This window comes from Onychomys torridus, chromosome 2 (assembly GCF_903995425.1).
Source record: "Onychomys torridus chromosome 2, mOncTor1.1, whole genome shotgun sequence".
NCBI classification, from domain to species: Eukaryota; Metazoa; Chordata; class Mammalia; order Rodentia; family Cricetidae; genus Onychomys; species Onychomys torridus.
In genome coordinates, this window is record NC_050444.1 from 91,532,599 (window position 1) to 91,554,934 (window position 22,336).

The window sequence follows — 22,336 nt, forward strand, 5'->3', positions numbered from 1 at the left end:
AATCCCCATCAAATTACCAACACAATTCTTCACAGATCTGTAAAGAATAATACTCAACTTCATATGGAAAAACAAAAATCCCCGGATAGCCAAAAGAATCCTGTACAATAAAACAACCTCTGGAGGCATCACAATCCCCGACCTCAAACTCTACTATACAGCTACAGTAATAAAAACAGCTTGGTACTGGCATAAAAACCAACATGTGGACCAATGGAATCTAATTGAAGCCCCTCACATTAACCCGCACACCTATGAACATATAATTTTTGACAAAGAAGCCAAAAATGTACAATGGAAAAAAGAAAGCATCTTCAAAATTGGTGCTGGCATAACTGGATATCAATGTGTAGAAGGCTGCAAATAGATCCATATCTGTCACCATGCACAAAACTGAAGTCCAAGCGGATCAAAGACCTCAACATAAAATCCAGTTTCTCTGAACCTAACAGAAGAGAAAGTAGGAAGTACTCTCGAATACATTGGCACCGGAGATCACTTTCTAAATATAACACCAGGAGTACAGACACTGAGAGAAACAATAAATCAATGGGGCTTGTTGAAACTGAGAAGCTTTTGTAGAGCAAAGGACATGGTGAACAAGACAAAGCAACAGCCTACAGAATGGGAAAAGGTCTTCACCAACCCCACATCTGACAGAGGGCTGATATCCAGAATATATAAAGAACTCAAGAAATTAGACATCAAAATGCCCAACAATCCAATTAAGAAATGGGCTATAGAACTAAACAGAGAATTCTCAACAGAGGAAGTTCAAATGGCTGAAAGACATATAAGGAATTGCTCAACATCCCTAATTATCCAGGAAATGCAAATCAAAACAACTCTGAGATACCACCTTACACCTGTCAGAATGGCTAAGATCAAAAACACAGAAGACAGCTAATGCTGGAGAGGATGTGGAGCAAGGGGAACTCTCCTCCACTGCTGGTGGGAATGCAAGCTTGTACAGCCACTTTGGAAATCAATATGGCACTTCCTTAGAACATTGGGAATCCATCTCCCCCAAGACCCAGCTGTAGCACTCTTGGGCATATACCCAAGGAATGGTCAATCATACCACAAGGGCATTTGCTCAGAAAGATTCACTTTTAATCTGAGTCTTTTGTGATGAGAAAACAAACACACCTTTAATCCATGTTTTGGGGTGGGAAGATCCACCTTTAATTTGGGCCACACCTTCCTGTGGTATCCTGTATAAGGGACATGGAAGAAAGGAGATCCACTCTTTGACTGCTTGCTCTCACAATTGTTGGCCAGTTCATTTGCTCACTGGCATTAAAGCCTCCCTCCTCAGCCATAAATTGAAGATCAGCCGTGATGTCCAGTTTCATGGAATGAACAAGTACTGAATTCTTAGACTTTCTATTGGTAGACAGACATGTTGCACAAGTTAGACAACAGGTTGTGAGGCACTATAATAAATCCCCTTTTTATATGTATATGCACATTCATGATATTCTGTCAGTTCTCTTCCTTTGGAGAATCTTGAATAATACAAGACATATGCATATACCAACAATTAATGAAAAAGAGAGGCCAAGAATTAGAAAAGTAGCCAGGAGCAGTATAAGAGATTGCTTGGAGGGAGACAGAAGGGAAAAGGTTGTTATAGTATAATCTCAAAAGTAAAAATAATTAAAAAAAAAACTTAAGTCAAACAACACAGTATTGTAACTGGAAAGCTAGAAATCATGTTGTCTGTCATTATGGACTCAGTAATCAGAGAGAGAAATTCAGTCCCTAAATTTCTTTATTCAAAGAACTAGCCATTTGAAAAGACAGAAGATTAACATTCTAAAGATCTGTCTTCCATCTCATCTTCATTTGGAGAATAATCTTGGGAACAGAAAGGCAGCCAATCACTCCAGAGTATGATTCTTTCCTAGGTTCATGTAGGCAGTCTGGTCTTAGATCCAAGGAGATGATGCTTCTCTCTTACACTTCTTTTGACTTTTCAGCTGACCCTTGATGATCTTGTCTGCTGGACCTTAGATCTGAGGACCTGAAAGAATGAAATGGACTACAGTCTAATACTGCATACAAACTCACTTCAGTTTCAGTGTACTTTTATACAAGAATGAAACAAAGAATACAATGATCCAAGGAATGTTGCTTGAGTTCAGAAAATATGATCAGAAAAAAATGTAAATTAATGCCAATAAGCACATATTAAATATTAACAAAGTAGCCCTTTCCTAGAACTTTCTCAGTACAGACTGATTTAGACACAATTGCCTGGCACATACTATAGATTACATCTGGGAAAGCATGAAAGCAAAGCAGAAGGCCATATCCAGATTTAGGGTACACTGACCAGATTGAGTTCTATAGCTATGTTCTGAAATCCAAATAAATAAATAAATAAATAAATAAATAAATAAATAAATAAATAAATAAATAAACATCTCCTATAAATTAAATGTAAATATCACTGGAAGCATGTAATCACATCCAAGAATGATCCAGGGAACAAAATATACCTGAGGTAAAAGGCCCTCTGCCTTTCCACTGGAGCTTCTCACAGTTCTCCCAGGCATTTTTCACCAGGCGTCATTCTTTTGACTTTGTTCCAGCTCACCTCTTGTACTTTTCCTCATTATTGTTTCTCTCTGTATAGGGGATGGTTCATATATACCAAGGCCATGGCATGAAGACCAGAAACTACAAACCAGAAGGTTTCTATGGTCCTGCCCAGGCCCCATGGTCCCGCATTCCTCCGGTCCCACCCGGCCCCTGCCATATAAAATAATCATTCAGAGGCTTAATATTAATTATCAATTGCATGGCGTAAGGCAGGCTTCTTGCTAGCTAGCTCTTATCACTTAACTCATTTTTATTAATCTATAACTTACCACATGGCTGTGGCTTGCTTTTCCTAGCAGCACTTGGCATCTCCGTCCTCTCCTTTCTCCTCCCACTGTCTCTCTTGGATTTTTCCACCTGGCTCCATCCTGACCTGCCATAGGACAATGCAGCTTTATTTATCAACCAATCAGAGCAACACATAGTCATAGGATACAGAATACAGTGCTATATATTCTTCCCATAGCACTGTATTCTTCTCCACTTGTGAAAAGTTACTCAGAACAGGACCATCATTAGCAACATCTAGACTCCTTTCTATAGTAAGAAGTGCAAATGTGGTGTTATAAATCAGAAAGTTGACCCTTATCTTTCCTTCTTGTTCCCAACCAATGTGGCTGATGGACTGTCATAGAAGTAACAAGTTATAGATTTTTAACTAAGTTCTCTAACTACAGAAAACTAATGAGATAAATTCATAAAAAAAAAAACTTGACACACAAATTTAAAAATGCAGAAAATTAAAAAAAAATGTTAGTTCTAGAATTTTGCACATGATTTTTCACTCTTTAGGTACAAGTTAAGTATTTTGTAACTCCTTTTTCATTTTCAGACATGAAAATATAGCTTAAATTCAAAATCTGAAAAGAACATTACTATTTCAAAGCTTGCAAATGATATGCTTCTTTGGGGACTTACTCCTTTGTGAATTTTTGACTACTTGATGTCATATAAACATAAACATTTACTTTCCACTTAGTAAATCCCATTATGCACCCAGACTTTGACTGTTTTACAGACTTGAGGTTTCAGTCCAAGTGTTCTCTTTTTTTCCATCCCTTCACGGCTTGATCTATCAGCCACTTGACAGTGGAGATATGATGCAAGTAGTGATTCCATTCATATCTTTCCATCTAATTTTCATGTCTTCGTTTCTCCCTAATTATTCCCTCCTCTTTGATTACTCCTATACCATATCCTATAGGGTATTTTTAATATCCCAAAATTGTGTCATTTGAACACCAAAGCCAATGTAGCTTTATTTATTAACTCTGGGAGAGGGAGCAAGAATAAAGAAGTCAGATGATGGTTGAAAAGGCCATAGAGAATCATTTTATGTTTATTTTAAATTACATAGATATGTACATGTGCATATATATTTTTTAATATAATTACATCATGTGGGGTAACAATGCTCCACCCAAAGCCATAGACTATGTAATAAAATCCCTTGTTCCAAGCATGAAAAATGTCCCTTCAGATCGCTGGTCAGGAAAGTCTAAAGGACTTCATATATTGCCTTTGGTTGCTTTCCAGAACTTCAAATAAGTAAACAAAACCAAAAAACAAGCTATACATGCCATCAGGGGCTGGAAGGTTGGCTCAGTACAATCATTAAGAGTACTTGTTCCTTTGCAGAGCATTGGTTTGGTTCCCAGCAGCCACATGACAGCTTACAACCATATGTGACTCCAGGAAATCGGTGTTTTTTTTTTTTTGTTTGTTTTTTGTTTTTCCCTTCTCCTTTTGGAGAAGAAATTCAACAGGAATTGATGTTGAAGCCTCTTTTCTGAAGACTAGCCCTCAGAGTATCCATAGCTGCTATGAAGCTGCCAAGGAAGAATGTAGCATGAATCTTAAAGGTACTTATTAATAAAATCAAACCTGAGCCAGTTATTGGGGTGAACGCTGAAAGATCAGAGCAGCAGAACAAGCCACAGCTTCCTCACCTCACCAATTCCTCAGCTGATACTGTTTTCCTCAGACTGGAAGCCTCTCAGCTGAACTGTGCTGCTCAAAAGCCTAAAAGCTTAACCAGCTAAAATCTTGTAGTTTCTGGTCTTCATGCCTTATATACCTTTCTGCTTTGTACCATCACTCCCTGGGATTAAAGGCTCACTTCTTGGGATTAAAGGTGTGTGTCACCACACCTGGCTGTTTCCAATGTGGCCTTGAACTCACAGAGATCCAGGGGGATTTCTACCTCTGCAATGCTAGGATTAAAGGGGTGAGTGCCACAATTTTCTAGCCTCTGTATCTAGTAGCTGTTCTGTTCTTTGACCCCAGATAAGTTTATTAGGGTGCACAATATTTTGGGGAACACAATACCACCACAGAAGAAAAGCAATGAAAATCCTACCCAGTGTAAACTCAACAATAACCAGCCCAGCAAGTATATTCAAGGATGGAATAGTGGCCCTAAAGGTGTGTACACAGACAAGCAACACTCCACAAACTCAACAGGAGTGTATGTGTCTAAAAATAATTAAAGCAAAAGTGTCCATGAAAGTTGCCATGAAGAGGAAAGCACATGAGGGGAGTCAAAGAGAAGAGATGTGGAGTAAAAATGTAAATACAGTGCAAATATGTGAAATTCTCCAGAAATGATTTTAGAAAGAATGGCTATAGCACATCCGGTAATGCTATTACAAAAGCCCCACTACTGGTCTTGTAATGTCCTCAATGACCTCCCTGTTGCCCTCTACTGAGGCACCAACTGCCACACATTCACCCATGTTTTTTCTCCCACTGCAGGAATGCCATGCCCAAAAGAGACAAGTGCTACATAAGCACTGTCTCCTGCAGACCCTTCAGAATCCTCACAGGAAGCTCAGGAAACTGCTCAGGGGCCAAAATAAGACACTTTATTGCATGTACAAGGCACAAATTTTGTACTCCTTAGATATTTGCATGGCTATGCAATTATACTTTGTGGTATCATTATCGATGGTTTGAAAAGATACAAACAGCAAAAAGGAAACACAGCTCAAACTATGAAAAATGTAAACCATAAACATCAAAACCATATAACGGTCATTCAGTTCTCAGCTGCTTACCTGCCATATACATACATAATTTCTTATACATATATATAACAAAAGCCTAAAAAACAATATTCTGAGGCTAATCACTATATTAATATGAAAGTAAATCTTTACCCTTAACCTCAACTTTATCTTTAGAGGAGGGAGGACAGTCTGTATTTATTCAAATTATACATAGTATTAAAAAATCAAATGTTGTATAATATCATATAAAGCAGCAAGTAGAAAAATGAGAATGAACAGGCCTCGAAGGTAACAGTGGAAAAATGCCTATTTTCCAACATTATTTTCCATAATGAAATTAAAATATTATCTAATATATTAAAGTGCACTTAAAAGGTATATATATATCATTGTGATTTTAAAAGTTGTCTAAGGAAAAAGGGATGCAATATAAGTTACTTGAAAGAAATGTGTGAATATTTCAAAGTAAGCTTAAACTGATAATATTATGTTGTCCTTACTTAAAATATACTTTAAATTTGGGAACACTTTTGAGAAATCAAAATATAGTTTACCAGCAAGTCAGCTGAAAAAATAGTTTTGAATTGCTTTTCCTTAAACAAGTTTGTTAAGCAGAGATGGAAACCTCTAATTTGAATATTTTATATTCAGATCACTGAAGATGTTGACTTGTTCAAGTTACCTACACAACATTCTGGTTAACACAGCTGTTCTGGCCCCACAACTAGAGGCAAAACCCCAGACAAAACTACTGTATTAACAATACACCTTTTTGTGTTTTTTAAAGAGTGTAGAACACAAAAAAATATGAAGGAAATAAAGAGAACATGGTAACACACATGCTGACAGAGTCGATTCAGTGAGTACCACACATGTATCTAGTAATATATAAGATTCACCCTTGTCTAGGATCCTCACTCTATAAGGTAAACACTAATGGCAAACTTTTAACTGTGTCACATGTTATAAAAATAATCACTACTCACACTTGCCATCTGTGCCAATTTTTCCCAAAGCATTCTTCTTAATCAGAAATGTAATGTATTAAATGGGGCTGCAAACTACTAAATATTAAATAGTCATTTTTTTGTAGTTACTGGAGATTGAATTTTCTTATTTGGGATGAGGTATGTGGCTTTCGTGGATAACTGTACCTAGTCAATTCCCACTTAGGAAAAAAAAAAATGAAGCTCATAAAAGTTAAAGTTTGATAACAAAAATCAAAGGCACAAAAGGTTGTTAAAAGGAAGTGTTATTTTAAAATATTTATTGCTCTGTGTATATATGTACATGTATCATTTGCTCATTATGGCACACATGTATAAAGGTCAGAGACCACTTTCAGGAGTTCAGTTTCCCCTCGTCCTGCAAGTTCAGGTACGAATTTGGGGTTGGCAAGCTTGGGCAACAAGTACTTTTACTTTCTGAGACAAGTTGCCAGTCCGGGAATTGTTTTAATTCAAAAAAAGAAAAAAGAAAGAAATGTTTGAACATACATAATATAATTTCCATAAGTAACCAGTATTATTTATGTTCTGGATAAGCTATTCAAAACCTAGACCTGGATGAACCAAGATATTTAAGTCTCTTGCTAAGAATAATCTAATCAGTTCAGGCTACTGGAAACCCCTTTTGCTGGTCCGTCCTGGCTCAGATAGTGAGGCCTTTGCCTCTTACAGACATTTTTGTCAGAAGGAGTGGAGGCACTGCAAGTTCCAGGAGAAAAGCAAGACTAATCATGTCCTGGGTGATGAGTAGTCACAAGTCACATTATCTAAAGGTCAGCCTCACCTTTTTAAAACCATTTCCCCTTTAAATACAGCAATATCCAAAGCCATGCATAATAACAATCACCTATTGTTCATGAAGAAGGAAATTAATTATTGGAGTTAGGGGCTGAGGAACTGGCATTATGCTGTAGATAATGCTCTAAATCACAGGACAATGTGAAAAAACATCAATATATTCATTTGGTAAAATATTGTTACTTTAGGTACCATTGTATTTTCTATGAAACATTTAAGATTCATAAAATTAATCCTTTCCAAATACAAAATTTCCAGATTTAAAATTATGCCAATACTACTGCCCACCTAATTTCAGAAGTTTGTGCCCATACTCCTAAGAAGACATATACACATTGGCCATCAGTGCCAACTACCCACAGCCTCTGGCAGCTCTTAAGTGGAATATATATTTGTGACATTGTTCTTTCAGTAGTATGTATTATATATAACTTTACTAAAATTTTCACATACAATTTTAACCACAGACTTTACAAGTAGTCTTGAAATTGTATTTTCTTATTATACATTTTTTCAAACATACCTTCATTTATTCATAAGAAGTATTTTTTTATTTACATTGGAGTCTAAAATATTTCTATTTTAATAATTTAAATAAATTCTATTCTATTCTTACTTCAGAAATTTAAAAACCAATACCTCAATATCAAAAGGTATGCTTAACAGTGTTCTTAGTAACTATGAACAACTGTGCTCTTCTTGCTTCTTAAAATGCTACAGAATCCAAGAGGCACTGGAGACTAACTCCTTGTTTTACAGAGATGAAGAGATCTAATGTGGCCTGGACATACCCAACCTTATCAGGCTAGGGAACAGCAAAGCCAATTTCCAAATGAAAATACTCATGCTATTTTATACCACCTATGGTTTAAAGATATAATACATAATATACTACCAGTCCCATTGTTCTTTGTATTAAAACACTGAATTCCATAAAACAAAGTATTATGAGTTTGTGCTGAAATTTTTAAGTAAACACTGTCACAGGTTAACTACAAAGTCAGTTTTCTTATGAAGCAATTTTATAAGTGGGTTCTCAAGAGTTTTGGTATGAGAATGTAATTTTATTTTGTCATATCATATTAAAAACATTAATATATTTTCTCTTCATGACCTATAGGGGCCAGACATCCCAAATAGCTCACTGAGATAGAACAAAGAAAGCCTGTGGTTCCTGAGAAGAGGCAAGCACAGCTCAATTTGCCAGGCTGTGATTCTTCATAGGCTGGTGTTGTGTGACACACCACTCCATTGAGAACCAGTGTCCCACAATCAGTATTCTGGAAACAAGGACTTTATGAACTGAAGACAGTCGGGGATTAGCCATTGCAACAGTTCTTCATCTGTAGTGACTTTCTGGATGTGGACCCAACTAGACTGGTAATGGATCTGCTGTCATCATCCTCTGTCCTTTTCTTCACTTCCCTGGGAGATGGGAGAAAAAGATTACAACTGAAGTAAGCTATTTGTTTACTTACCTGTGGAGATTCATTACAGGACAATAGGAAATTATCACAGTTTCCAAATACAAAGCCTTGATAATTTTACCATTAAAAAGTCTCATCTATACCTAAATTACAGGCTGTCAGCTATAAAACTCAGAGAGAGAGAGAGATTGATATCTAGATAAACAATTACAGGATCACAGGTTTGTACTTAATACACCTGAATAGTGTCTTCTGGGAACCAAGGTCCTTCTAGGAGATGCTGACACTGGAAGAACCCCTGTGATTGTTTGAATTAAGTGTCCCCCAAATTCTCAAGCATGTGAATACTTGGTCCCCAGATGGTAGTGCTGCACTGGGGGAAAAAAATGAAAGAGCAAAATCAGGCAACCAAACAAATATATATATTATATATGTATATATACATATTGAAGTGATGATGGAGGGAATCTGAGGCACAAACATTTGCACCTAAGTAGGAAATTATAATACTCAACTAGATTCAAGAGAAGGAGAAAGTGAAGTATAGATTCAAGAGACATACAAATACTAATTAATCAAAAATTCCCAGAAGCCACTGACAGTGTAATCGAATCAAGACTGACTTATGTGACTAGGCTTTAACTGAAGCTGTGAATTATGGCTCCAACTTTTACACTTTCATTTTATTAGCTATAATGCTAAATTCAATGCTGGTCTCTTATTCACTTAATATATTACTGAATCTAGTACAAGGCTCTACACACATCAAGTTTTCATAATAATTTACATATTATTAAGCCTGCAAACAAATATTAAGGGGAACATATGCACCTACAGCCTTCATCTGGCCTTCAATTTCTTGAATACACTAAAAATGCAGGTGTGTCCTATGTGAAGGACATATTGATAATAAAACTAGAGGCCAAACCAGGTCAATTAAGGTTGTAACAACAATAGCACTACAGTAAGTGACTCATAAGAAGTTTGTTTGATTTAATAGCCCAAAAGCCTACTAAACAGCTATGGCCTGACTTTCACAGCACTGAGATGATCATTTCATCCAAATGTCTTTGCTCACCAGCTGTTGGTTTTTAAATACTTGCAGGGTAATGGTGGCACACACCTTTAATCCCAGCACTTGGGAGGCAGAGGCAGCCAGATTTCTCTGAGTTTGTGGCCAGCCTGGTCTACAAAGTAAGTTCTAGGACAGACTGCAAAGCTGCAGAGAGAAACCCTGTCTTGGAAAAAAAATATTATTTTCTGTGTATGAGTATTTTGACAGTATATGCTGGTGCACACATGTGCCAAGTGCTGCTGGAAGCCAGATCCCCCGGAACTGGAGTCACAGACAGCTGTAAACCAGCACATGAATACTGATAACTGAACCCAGGTCCTATGAAAGAGCAGAAAGTGCTAACCAATGAACCATCACTCCAGCCTTGCACACCAGTTGTTTAAGTAAAGCTAGTGTCCATGCTACACTGTAAACAGCAGTTCACATAGGACCAGACAAACAGCAATTTCCTTTTCTTTCCTTTTACATAGAAAGAATTGAACCTATAGTTGGGATGTTACTAAGATACTCTACCCTTGAAACTTTACTATTGCCCCACAAGACAACTGAGCACTAAATTGTGACTATATTATTAAATAGAATAAAGGCTATTACACAGAAATATAGACTTCTAACTTTGGAAAGGACTTTGAGGCCATTTTATTCAGTCCTCTTTCTAATTGTACAGATTAGAGATGTCTGCAACAAAGCAGGGATGTGTGGATGACTCCAGGGCTAGACAGGCTTCCATTTGAGAGTAGACTTTGAGAGTCTGTAAGATAGCTCAGAAGTACAGCCCCTGCCATACAATCCTAAGAACTTAAGGTTGATTCCCTAAGAACCATGTAAAGGTGGAAGGAGAGAGCCAACTTCATATATATATATATATACCATGGCATGTGCATGTACACACTCACAAACACACACCATATACACACATATATAAGCATTCATGCATGAAACATATAATTAATACTACTAATAATAAATATAATAATAAATAAATAAAGCTTTTTGTATAGAGTGAACTTTGAGTCTCACTTTGTCACTCCCTTCCAACATGTAGGCAGCAGCTTGTTGTCACTTAAGGGGTATTAAGTATTTCTTCACTGAATGCTTGTGCCCAGAATATTGCAAAAAAATCTGCTTTTACCAGATAAGCATTCATAATCTAAAATAATAATTGAAGTGCTCCACAATTAAACATGTTTTGGTCATCATGACAACATGTCACATACATAGAAACTGAGACCTACCACAATGCCAGCTCTTACTAAGCTTCAGCCCAGCAATACTCTAAGGCCTGTGGGTTCTTTCCTTCACTATATGTAACTTGTTTAGACATAACAGCTGATGCTCCCAATGGTCCCAAAAGCACAGAATCATCATTTGACTTAGCAGATAAAAGTGTTGTAATGCTGCTTTCTGCCAACAGGAACATTATCTCAGGCCAAAACAAAGCAAAAACTCAAATGTTCAGAAGACTCTGTATTTAAATATTCAAATTTCTGCCTATTCTAGGTTACATATAAAGTCAATGCTGCTTGTTGCTTTGAGCGGGTGATCTCCTTGGCTCAAGTGGGAGTCCTTGGATCATTGTTAATGTCCAAACTGTTCAATGACACTAAGTCTGAGCCCAGGGCACCTGCTGTTCCTTGCCACAAACAGATGTTTCTTGAACCTATGGAAGACCTGCGGCCTGTTTCCTCATTTTTTCAAGACAGGGTAGTCATCTATTCCTAGACCACACTACAAGCATTCTGACTAGAGTCTGACGTACTAGGTGCTATAAATCTATGTCATCAATTAAAATGTAGCAAGGAAAACCACAGGTCAGTTTTCACACTAATTATTCTTACATGAATTCAAAAATCATCAGAAAAAGAACTGCATGCAGAAAACTATGCACTTGTTTGTCTATAATTAGAGAATACTGTCCTTATTTAAATTTTGTGGATTTTTTTCCCTCTTAGTAGATACATAACTCCTTCATTACAGAAAGGAGTCATGCTTCCATTAGTAACAGACTGCCTTAGTTAAGGCTTCTGTTGCTGTTATAGAAAACCATGACCGTGTTACTTGGGGAGGAAAGGGCTTATTTTAGCCTACAATTCCACACCACAGTCCATCATCCAAAGAAGCCAAGGGAGGAAACTGGAGGCAGAAACTGAAGCAGGAGCCACAGAGAAACACTGCTTACTGACTTGCACCCCATGGTTTTCTCAACCTGCTCTATTATCCACCACAGGACCACTTGCCCAGGAGTGGCACCACACACAGTGGGTTGTGTCCTCTCAAGTTAGTCACTAATAAAGACAACACTCCACATGCTTGCTTACCACATAGTCTATGGAAGCATTTTCTCGACTGTGCTTTTCTCTTAGCAAGCAAGTCTACCTTTTGTCAAGTGGACAAAAAATTAATAAGGAAAACTGACCCATTATCAACTCGAAACACAAACACACTACTGTTAAATCATAACCTTTCCTTTCTAGTTTGTCTCCAAGATCTCTCAATATTAGTATTACAATCTAAAACATTTCAAACTAGTCTGGTGATTGGATGGCCAAACACCCTAACTGTTGTGCTAGAAATCTCATCCAATGACTGGGGGAAGCGGAAGCAAGGACCCACCGCTGCTGTGGATATCGCTCTGTGTAAATAAAGTTCTGATTGGCCAGTGGCCAGGCAGGAAGTATAGGCGGGACAAGAGAGAAGAGAATTCTGGGAAGTAGAAGGCTGGAAGAGACACCACCAGCCGCCGCCATGGAAAGCAACATGTAAAGACACTGGTAAGCCACGAGCCACGTGGCAAAGTATAGACTAACAGAAATGGGTTAATTTAAGATAGAAGAAGTAGATAACAAGAAGCCTGCCACGGCCATACAGTTTGTAAGCAATATAAGTTTCTGTGTGTTTTCTTGGTTGGGTCTAAGCAACTGTGGGACTGGCAGGTAAGACAGATTTGTCCTGACTGGGCCAGGCAGGAAAACTCTAACTACAAATGGCGCCCAACGTGGGGCAAGAGTTTCCACCTAAAACCTGAGAAAAAAGATTCTAAAACAGAGCTGAAAACAGCTTCCTAATTGTTTCTCTCAAGTTAGCGGCAGCCTGCCGGTTTGAGCTACTATGGCGGGTTCCTGGCGTGTGCGTCTGACCTGCAGTGTGGTGGGAATGAGGAGTCTACAAGCAGCACTTTACTCTGCTGCATGGTGGATTTAGCCTTTGCTAGTTAAAAAAAAAGTTTCTGGGCTATGTACTGCTTTGATAGAACTGCTTCTAGACCCAGAGCTGGCGGTAAACTGTACCACTACCATGTTGGGAAGCTGAGATGGGTGGAGCCAGCAGCCACAGCAGCGTTTCAGTCTTACAAAGATGGATATTACACAGAGAATCTGGTTTGTCTTGTCTTTGGGATTTTTAACTACAGAAAAATATTTGATCATAAAAACTGTTGAGTTAAACAAATATGTAAATTTTAAAGGTACCTTGACTTCAAAATTTGGATATAAGGATATGTTGCTTTGGAAAAGAGTCTCTGCTTTTGTTTCCACAGAAAGCCAGAGGTTGTGGATTTGTTCCAGATTAAGATATATCAGGTTTGATCAGCCAAGACCACCTGAAAGGTCTCCGGTGACACCATGGCCCAGATGATCCGACATCCAGAATGGTTTCAAGGCAACTGGCTCAGAGGTTCACCCTAATGGACTACTCCATAATCCTAAAATTTTCGTTGTGTCCCCATAAGATACAATGCCCCCCTCCAGCAGGAAGTAGTAAGAGAAACTACGCCCACATTCCCAAAATTATCAAGCTGGCTTTGGAGGTGGAATTGGCTCACTCCTTCTCTAAACCCAGACATATTGCTAAAAAAAAAAAGGTTAAGAGATTCTTGTGTCCCAAATCAGAAGAGCCCTCTGGTGTGGGACAGAGAAAAAACAATATTTTTCTTTAAAGCAGGTTGATTATAAATGAGATCTCTTTCTAAAGAAGAAAGGGGAATATGATATTGATATAATAGGATGAAAGGGTAGATTAGGGAACTTACTTCTAAAGAGCAACAACTTGTTTAAAATGTTTTACATTGGTTTAGATTTTAGTCTATTGATACAAACTTAGTTAATTTTGTTATATTGTGTGTATATTTCTACTCTTGTTTAAGGTATTATGTTTATATAGCTCATTTAAAATTGTAATGGATAATTAAAAATAGATTGATAATTAGTCATCTATGATAATCATACTCGTAGCCATGTTAGTTAAGTCTTCTAGGTATACATAGACATATTTCAGATAGGTAGGTAATCTTCAAATACTTCAAAGACCTTCAGAATATGGCATTTAAAATACTTTTAAAATTTAGACTTTCTGGACAGTGAGACATGTCTGCTCCTGGCAGCACCGATTTACTTCAGAGAGGAGGATGGGCATTAAAGACACTTCATATCTTATCTTCACCTTGGCAAAAATAGCCATTTGGGCAAGAAACTGTTCTTGCCTGGACTGCTTGATCGACTGGACATGCAGGACCCATAGAAAGGTGACCAGTAAACTTTGCTTGACAAAATGGTCCTTCAGGTTCCTGCTTCACAGAGGAAACTGCCAGACATTCTACAGGACACTGAGAGAAGTGACCAAGAGACTCTAACCCTGTGGGCTGAAGACAAATGCCCCAACTTTACAAAGGAACACTAGGTGACTGTCCAGGCTGCCAGCTGTCTGTGTCTACCCTGCAAGACTCCCGAAAGTTGCTTGCATCCTTCTCCCGGTTCTCAGGTAATATTATATCCTTCTGAGGTCTTTGATATGGTTGAAGACTAGATAGTTATAATTTCCACAGTTATGATAAAAGACAAGTTAGATATAAAACCTTAGACTCACAAATATAAGATAGATAGGATATCTTCTTAAATATTGTAACTGTAATTCTTGTTTGATGATTGTTTTGTTATATGTAATTTTACTATGTAAAAGTTAAAACCATCCTTAAAAAAAAAAAGAAAAGGGGAAGTGCTGTGGATATCGCTCTGTGTAAATAAAGTTCTGATTGGCCAGTGGCCAGGCAGGAAGTATAGGTGGGACAAGAGAGAAGAGAATTCTGGGAAGTAGAAGGCTGGAAGAGACACCACCAGCTGCCGCCATGGAAAGCAACATGTAAAGACACTGGTAAGCCACGAGCCACGTGGCAAAGTATAGACTAACAGAAATGGGTTAATTTAAGATAGAAGAAGTAGATAACAAGAAGCCTGCCACGGCCATACAGTTTGTAAGCAATATAAGTTTCTGTGTGTTTTCTTGGTTGGGTCTGAGCAACTGTGAGACTGGCAGGTAAGAGAGATTTGTCCTGACTGGGCCAGGCAGGAAAACTCTAACTACACATGGCCAGGCCCCAGGTGGAGCTCCAGGAGTCCAATTGGTGAGAAAGAGGAGGGATTGTATGAGCGAGAACTGTTAAGACAAAGATTGGAAAAAGCACAGGGACAAATAGCCAAACTAGTGGAAACACATGAACTATGAACCAAAAGCTGAGGAGCCACCAACTGAATCGGGCCTTCTGGATAAGTGAGACAATTGAATAGCTTGAACTGTTTGGGAGGTACCCAGGAACCTGTCCTTAGTGCATGGGCTGGCTGTTTGGAACCTGGGGCTAATGCAGGGACACTTTGCTCAGCCTGGAAGGAGGGGATTGGACCTGCCTGTACTGAATCCACCAGGTTGAGCTGAATCCCTAGGGGAGTCTTGGCCCTGGAGGAGATGGCAATGGGGAGTGGCTGAGGGGGAAGGCGGGGGTGGGGGCAGGAGGGGAGTACAGGGAAACACACAGCTGATATGTAAAATTAAATTAAATTATTAATTAATTAATTAAAATATTTCAACTTTTAAAATACCAAAGTCTTTAAATTCAAACACAAATTTCCAAATTCAAAGTTTCTATGATATACTCAAGTCTCTTTAAAATTCCAAACCTCTTAACTGTAGAATCCTGTAAACAAAAAATTATTTACATACTTTTCTACTCCAACATGGAAGAACCAGGGCAGTCACAATTAGATCAAAGCAAAGCCACAGGAAAAGTTTAGTGTTTGATATATGAGACCTACTCATCTGGGCTTCACATGCCCAGTCTAAGCTCTATCACACACACAGTGTGGCTCATAGGCTGAGGCCAACTACAAGCTTAAGGTGCTTTGGTCTTTGATGGTGACCCACCCCACAGTACTAGCATCTCCAAAATGCTGAGTCTTTGTGCAACTGAGCTCCATTTTCACCAACAGATTCTCCTGAGCTTACTTTAGGGACCCTGCCCTGCCACATGGTACCAAGCTTCAATTTCTCTCCAATCCCTTCAATCCTGGGGATTCAACTGCAGGTGAGGCTGTACCTCACCAATGTACTCACATGGCCTCTCACAATACCAAGCCTCAGCTGTTCTCCGTGACCCTTTCATCCCTTAAAAACCCAGTACCACCTGGGAGACATCACCAAGTTTAGCTGTCAGTGTGAAATACAGCCTCAACCCACCTATGCACCAGGGCTTTTGTGTGCTGACCTAAGAAAATACACAAGATTTTACCTTAGTAGTACTTGTCTCTTAGTAGTCATCACTAATTTATCAGCTACAGCTGACCAGTGTTGATAGTCCCAGAAAAGCAAAGATTCCATTTTAGTGTTTCTGGTATCTTCTCAAACACAGCTGATTCAGCTCCAGCTGACAAGAATTATATATTCTCCATTCAAAATATCACATGAAGAGTCCCAATAAAGTCTTTGAAGTACTCCAAAACTTCCCTCTGACACTTCAAAATCCAAGCCCCTATCATCTGTATTTTTTTTTGTATCTCTCAATTTTCTCTTCAAAACTTTCACAGAATAACTCATTAAGTTTTGAACATCAAAAGATTTTTCTAGTAAAGTTCAGTTCCATAATCCTTTCACAGTCCACCCAAAACAATATGGTTAGGTCTGTACTGGCAACAGTCCACTCTTTGGTACAAATTTCTATCTTAGTTAGGGTTATTATTACTATAATAAAACAGCATGACCAAAAGGAACCTGGGGAGGAAATACTTTTTTGAGCTTGCAGTTCCATGCCACACACCATCATGGGAGACAGGACAGTGACTCAGAAGCAGAAACTGAAGCAGATGCCATGGAGAAATGTTGCTTAATGGTTTTCCCTTCATGGCTTGCTCAGCTTGTTTTCTTATATAACCCAGGACCACATGGCCAGGGGGACAAATGGCCAGGGGTGGTAGTATGCAGAGTTGTACCAAATCAATCATTAATAAAGAAAATATCCCAGAGGTTTGCCCACAGATCAAGCTGGTGGTAGCAATGTCTCAGTTGAGGTTCCCTTTTTGAAATGGCAATAGTTATGTCAAATTGACAAAAATCTAACCAAGAAATACACCAAGCAGAAAATATAAATCAGGGAAAGAGTACTGGCATATGTAACAATACTTGAAGAACTGATATACATACTTTATGTAAGTCTTTTTTTCATTTTTCTTTATTAAAAATTTTTCTACTCACTCTACATACCACTCACAGATCCCACCTCCTCCCTCCTCCAACCCCCCAGCCCTCTCTCCCAAACCACCCCACAGCCCCCAAATCAAGATCTCCTATGGGGAGTCAGCAGAGCCCTGCACACTGAGCCTAAGCAGGTCTAAGCCCCTTCCCACTGCACCAAGGTTGCACAAGATATCACACCACATGCACCAGATTCCCAAAAGCCTGCTCATGCACCAGGAACAGATCTTGATCCCCCTGCCTGGGTGCCCCCCCCAAACAGTTTGAGCCAAACAGCCGTCTTCTGTATCCAGGGGGCCTAGTCCAGTCCCATGCAGGCTCCACAGCCACTAGTCTACAGTTTATGGGTTTCTACTAGTGGCCGGTCATCTCTGCATGTCTTCTCATCATGATCTCGACATTGTCCCCCCAATACCTGCAGAATCCCTCCTCTCTCTCATCAATTGGATTCCCAGAGTTCAGCCTTCTAATGATGAATTTTATTCTAATCCACATGTGAAATGCTATGTATTCTCCATACCACTGCCTTCTTTTAATAATTACAAAATGGGCAATTCAAACAGTGACTCCAATTGGTATGATAGGCAATTTGCTTTTTTTTTTTTCCTCTGTGTACCCTATTTGATCAGCAAAATTTCCTAATAGATAGGCTAATAACAGCCTGTTGTGTTTAAATTTTGGTTTCAGAAGATGATTCTGTAAGTCAAGTATCACCTTTCATGGTGATATTTTGCAAAATGTTCAAAAATACTGCAGCTACATCTCTTTTGTTTGGTAATAAAAATATTTAGCCAATGTCGACAATGAACAAGCAGAATTATTAGATTTTATAATAGGTACATATACTGTTTTCCTTACCATGAAAGACAGAACTATGTTCTACAGGAGATATTTCAACTAAATGCTGTTAGGAAGGAATTTGACATATCCATTAGGTAAGTGAAATTTTGATTTTTCTAACACAAGGCAAACTTTACCGAGCAAGATGGAGAACAGCTTCAACCACATTGGAGCCATCTTTGGCACTTGTTTCACAGAATAACGCCCCATAGGTCTGTAGGAAAGAAGTATACACAGCTCAGTGAAGGCTTTGGTTAGATTCCCTGGTACTTGAGTTATTAAAAAATTTTTCCTATCCATGTATAGTAGCATATGGTGATATTTTCATTTGTGCTCTAACAAATAAAGCTTGCCTGAAGATTAGAAGGAGAAGCTAGCCACTAGTTAACCACCAAGGTTTGGAAGTCTGTACAGACAGACAGGAAGTGATAGAGCTGGGCAGAGAGAGGAAGTGATAAGGCAGGATGGAGATAGGAGCTCACTCTCTTTTGGCAGAGAGTTTTGTAGGGGTAAGAACTAGTGGCTTGCTGCTCTGCCTCAATGATCTTTCAGCTTTTACCCCAATATCTGGCGCCATGTTTTTTATTAATAAAAATCATTAATTAGCAATTTGTGTTACAGTAGCACACTTTGGAGGCAAAGGCAGGTGGATCTCAGATTTTGAGGTCAGCCTGGAATATAGAGTGAGTTCTAGGCAACCAGTGCTACAAAGAGAAACCCTGCCTAGAAAAACAACACACACACACACACACACACACACACACACACACACATATATACATATACATATACATATATACATATACATATATATATACATACACACACACACACACACACACACATATATATATATATATATATATATATATATATATATATATGAGAGAGAGAGAGAGAGAGAGAGAGAGAGAGAGAGAGAGGAGTGTGCCTAGAATACCAGCACTAGGCAGGTGGAAGCAGACTTTCAAATCCAGCCTGTTACATGTGACTGTACCCTAAACAAACAAAACTAACCAGTATAAACACAGTAATACTAGGAATAGTTCCTAATCTGATGATTTTTATTTTACATTTAAAAAATGCAAAATTTCATTTAAAATAATCAAGCAAGCACATATTCTCTTCAGAAATTTGAGACACATGAAAATGACAGTGTAAAGTAGTCATGTAGGATTACATATATATCAAAAGAACGTTTGCAGTATCAGGACAGTTGGAAGTCCTAGGTTAACCGTGGTTACATAGCAAGACCCTGTCTTGGTGAGGGGGAAAAGGGTGTGTTTGTTTGGTCCAGTGGCTAAGGCTTCTTCCATTATACTCTCAGCTTCTTCCTTCAGAGTACAGAGCTCCTGTGTTGCTCAAATGGATATTCCAGTCCACAGACAACTCCCATTATTTGACTTTGCATAGTTAGTTGCTACTCTGCTTCTAACTTAAATGACTCTTATCTTTTTTGAGGTAATATTAAAATGCTTTGCCACAGCCAAGCATACACTGCTTAATCTCGAGCTGAGGTAATTTTCCAGCTTTACCTTACTTCATACCTTTACCCCATAAATCTCTAGGTACCTGGCCCTTTCCTGTATTTCTCCAGTGGCCTAAATTCCAACTGAACTCAGGATATTCACACTTGCTCTTCCTAATAGCTAGGTTGCCTACCTCATTTCAATTCCTATTTTTTGTATTGGATTCTTTGGTAATTATTAAGTTGTTTCTAATTCTGAAAAGTATCTATTAGGTCTCCCTGTCATAAAACCCCATAGTTTTTTGGGGGTGTTTGCTTGTTTTCACTTGCCACAATTCTAACAGTTATGTATGTATGCCACTATAAAGCAATATGGTGACAGATTCTTTCAATAAAGAACAATTATGGATGCACATCACAAATACACATGTGTAGTAGAAACAGTATTCTTGATGGTTATATATGACAGGAAGAAGTTAAGTAAATCTTGAGGATATCAAGAGTAAGTCAAAAGATGCACAAGGAAGCAACTTGAGAGCCCAGATTGGCTCTAACAGAGATGCAAGGCCAAGATCCTAGGTCTAAAGAGGCCAAGGGGGAAAGTCCTGGCATATGAATGAAAGAAGTAAGTGTCATGTTGGAGATCAGAAAGAGTAAATATGTAGAAGAAAAGATTGTGCTCCTGAGAGTAAAGTATGCAAGCAAAGGATTGTCTCCAACAAAGTGAAGTACATTACTGTGGATAATTGATTGATAAATAAAACACTGATTGTCCAGTAGCTAGGCAGGGAGTATAGGCAGGACTAGCAGAGAGGTGAAGGGAGAGAACAGGAAGGCAGGGAGGAGGAGACACCATCCTGCTGTCCAGGAAGCATCATGTAAAGGCAGCAGGTAAAGCCATGGAACATGTGGCGACATATAGATTAACAGAAATGGGTTGAGTATAAGAGTAAGAGCTAGACAATGGTAGGCCTAAGCTAATGGCCAAGCAGTTTAAATAATATGAGCATCTGTATGTTTATTTTATAAGTGGGCTATGGGACTGCCAGGGCTTGGTGGGACCTGGAGACAAAAACTCTAGCTACAGTACATTGTCCCCAGTCAGAGAACAACAGGGGTAACCAAGTGAATGGTACAAAGAGGAAGGAATGACCCTGTCTTCTGAAGAATAAAACTACAAAGAAGTGAGGATTGTTCCCCACAGTGTCAGCCAAACAGGATAAAGGCTCTTCCTAACATAGTCAGACACAGGAGTGATGAATTAATCTACTACAGTGAACTATGTAGGCATGAAGACTGTCACCAACACAAAGGACTACACAGAGTGAGAACTATCCCAGAAATAGTCATATACACTCCCATAAATAGTCATCTACACAGGATGAGGACAGTGTCCAACACCAACAACTATAGGCTCAGACTCTTTTTAACGTAGTGTAATATTCAGTGGTGAGGAATACAACATAGTGAACTACAAAGAGTAAGGTATGAAGTAGACCGGTATGAACTGTCCCTAAAATAGCCAACCATGCTATGTGAGGACTGTGTGTAACTACTCAAGGTGAAAACTATCTCCAATAAAGTATAGGATGGGGGTAGGAGATTGGGTCCAACACTATGTGTTGAACACAGTCTTCCACTACTGTATATTAATACACAGGTTAAGGACTGTATCTAACACAGTCAATTATACAAAGTAAGGACTGGTTCAACACAAGGTGAGCATAGTTCACAATATAGTCAATTATACAGGAAAAGGAGTGCCTCCAACACACTGAAATAAAGAGGGGTAAAAATTATCTTCAACACAGACACCACACACGTTGAAGAAGATCTTCGACACATTCAGCTAACAGAGATGTGAACTGTGTCTACCATGGTGAACTACACAACACAAGTGAAAGCTGTTTCTAACAATTGTAATATACAGGGTGAGAAATGTCTCCAGTATAGTGAACTACATAGTGATAAGATCTGTGTCCAAAACAGTTAACAACATAGGATAAAAATCATTTCCAACACAATGAACTACATAGGGGAAAGTACTTTCTCAAACACAAGGAACTAGAGAAGAGAAGATGACTCTCTCAACTCACACTCTCAGTGAAGTAGACAGATATGAACTGTCCTTAAAATAGCCAACTACAAAACGTGAGGACTGTGTGTAACACAGTGAAGTACTAAAGGTAATAATTATCTCTAACAAAGTATGAGACATAGATGTGAAGACTGTGTCCAGCACGGTAATGTACACAGGAGTAAGGGTTGTGTCCAAAACAATAAACTACATAAGCATGAGGACTGTTTCCAACACAATGTACAATATAGAGTGAGGTACAACACAGGGTGAGGACAGTCTCAGTGCAATAAACTACACAGGGTAAGGACTACTTTCAATTCTAAGAACAATTATCTACCATGATATTGTCTCATTTTAGATGCCCCCCACTCTTACCATGGCCAGTTTTTCTCCAAGATATGCTGAGATACACATTTGTTTCTCTGTACTAGCAGTATCACGAAGATCAGCCTTGTTTCCTACTAACATGATAGGAACAGGGCTGTGGGCTCCATCCTATGAGGAAGGAAAAAAA

The 22,336-nt window shown here is 38.6% G+C and overlaps 1 protein-coding gene across 1 annotated transcript in view; it reads right to left on the minus strand.

The window, feature by feature from the left end:
- Positions 1–8,739: 8,739 nt before the first annotated feature.
- Rasef (RAS and EF-hand domain containing) overlaps positions 8,740–22,336 on the minus strand; it is a 74,197-nt gene continuing 60,600 nt past the window's right edge. The window contains exons 15-17 of the mRNA XM_036177332.1: positions 22,198–22,317; positions 18,412–18,488; positions 8,740–8,845 (exon numbers count right to left, since the gene is read on the minus strand). Of these exons, the coding sequence (XP_036033225.1) occupies positions 8,740–8,845; positions 18,412–18,488; positions 22,198–22,317 (303 nt within the window). The remainder of the gene's footprint in view (positions 8,846–18,411; positions 18,489–22,197; positions 22,318–22,336) is intronic.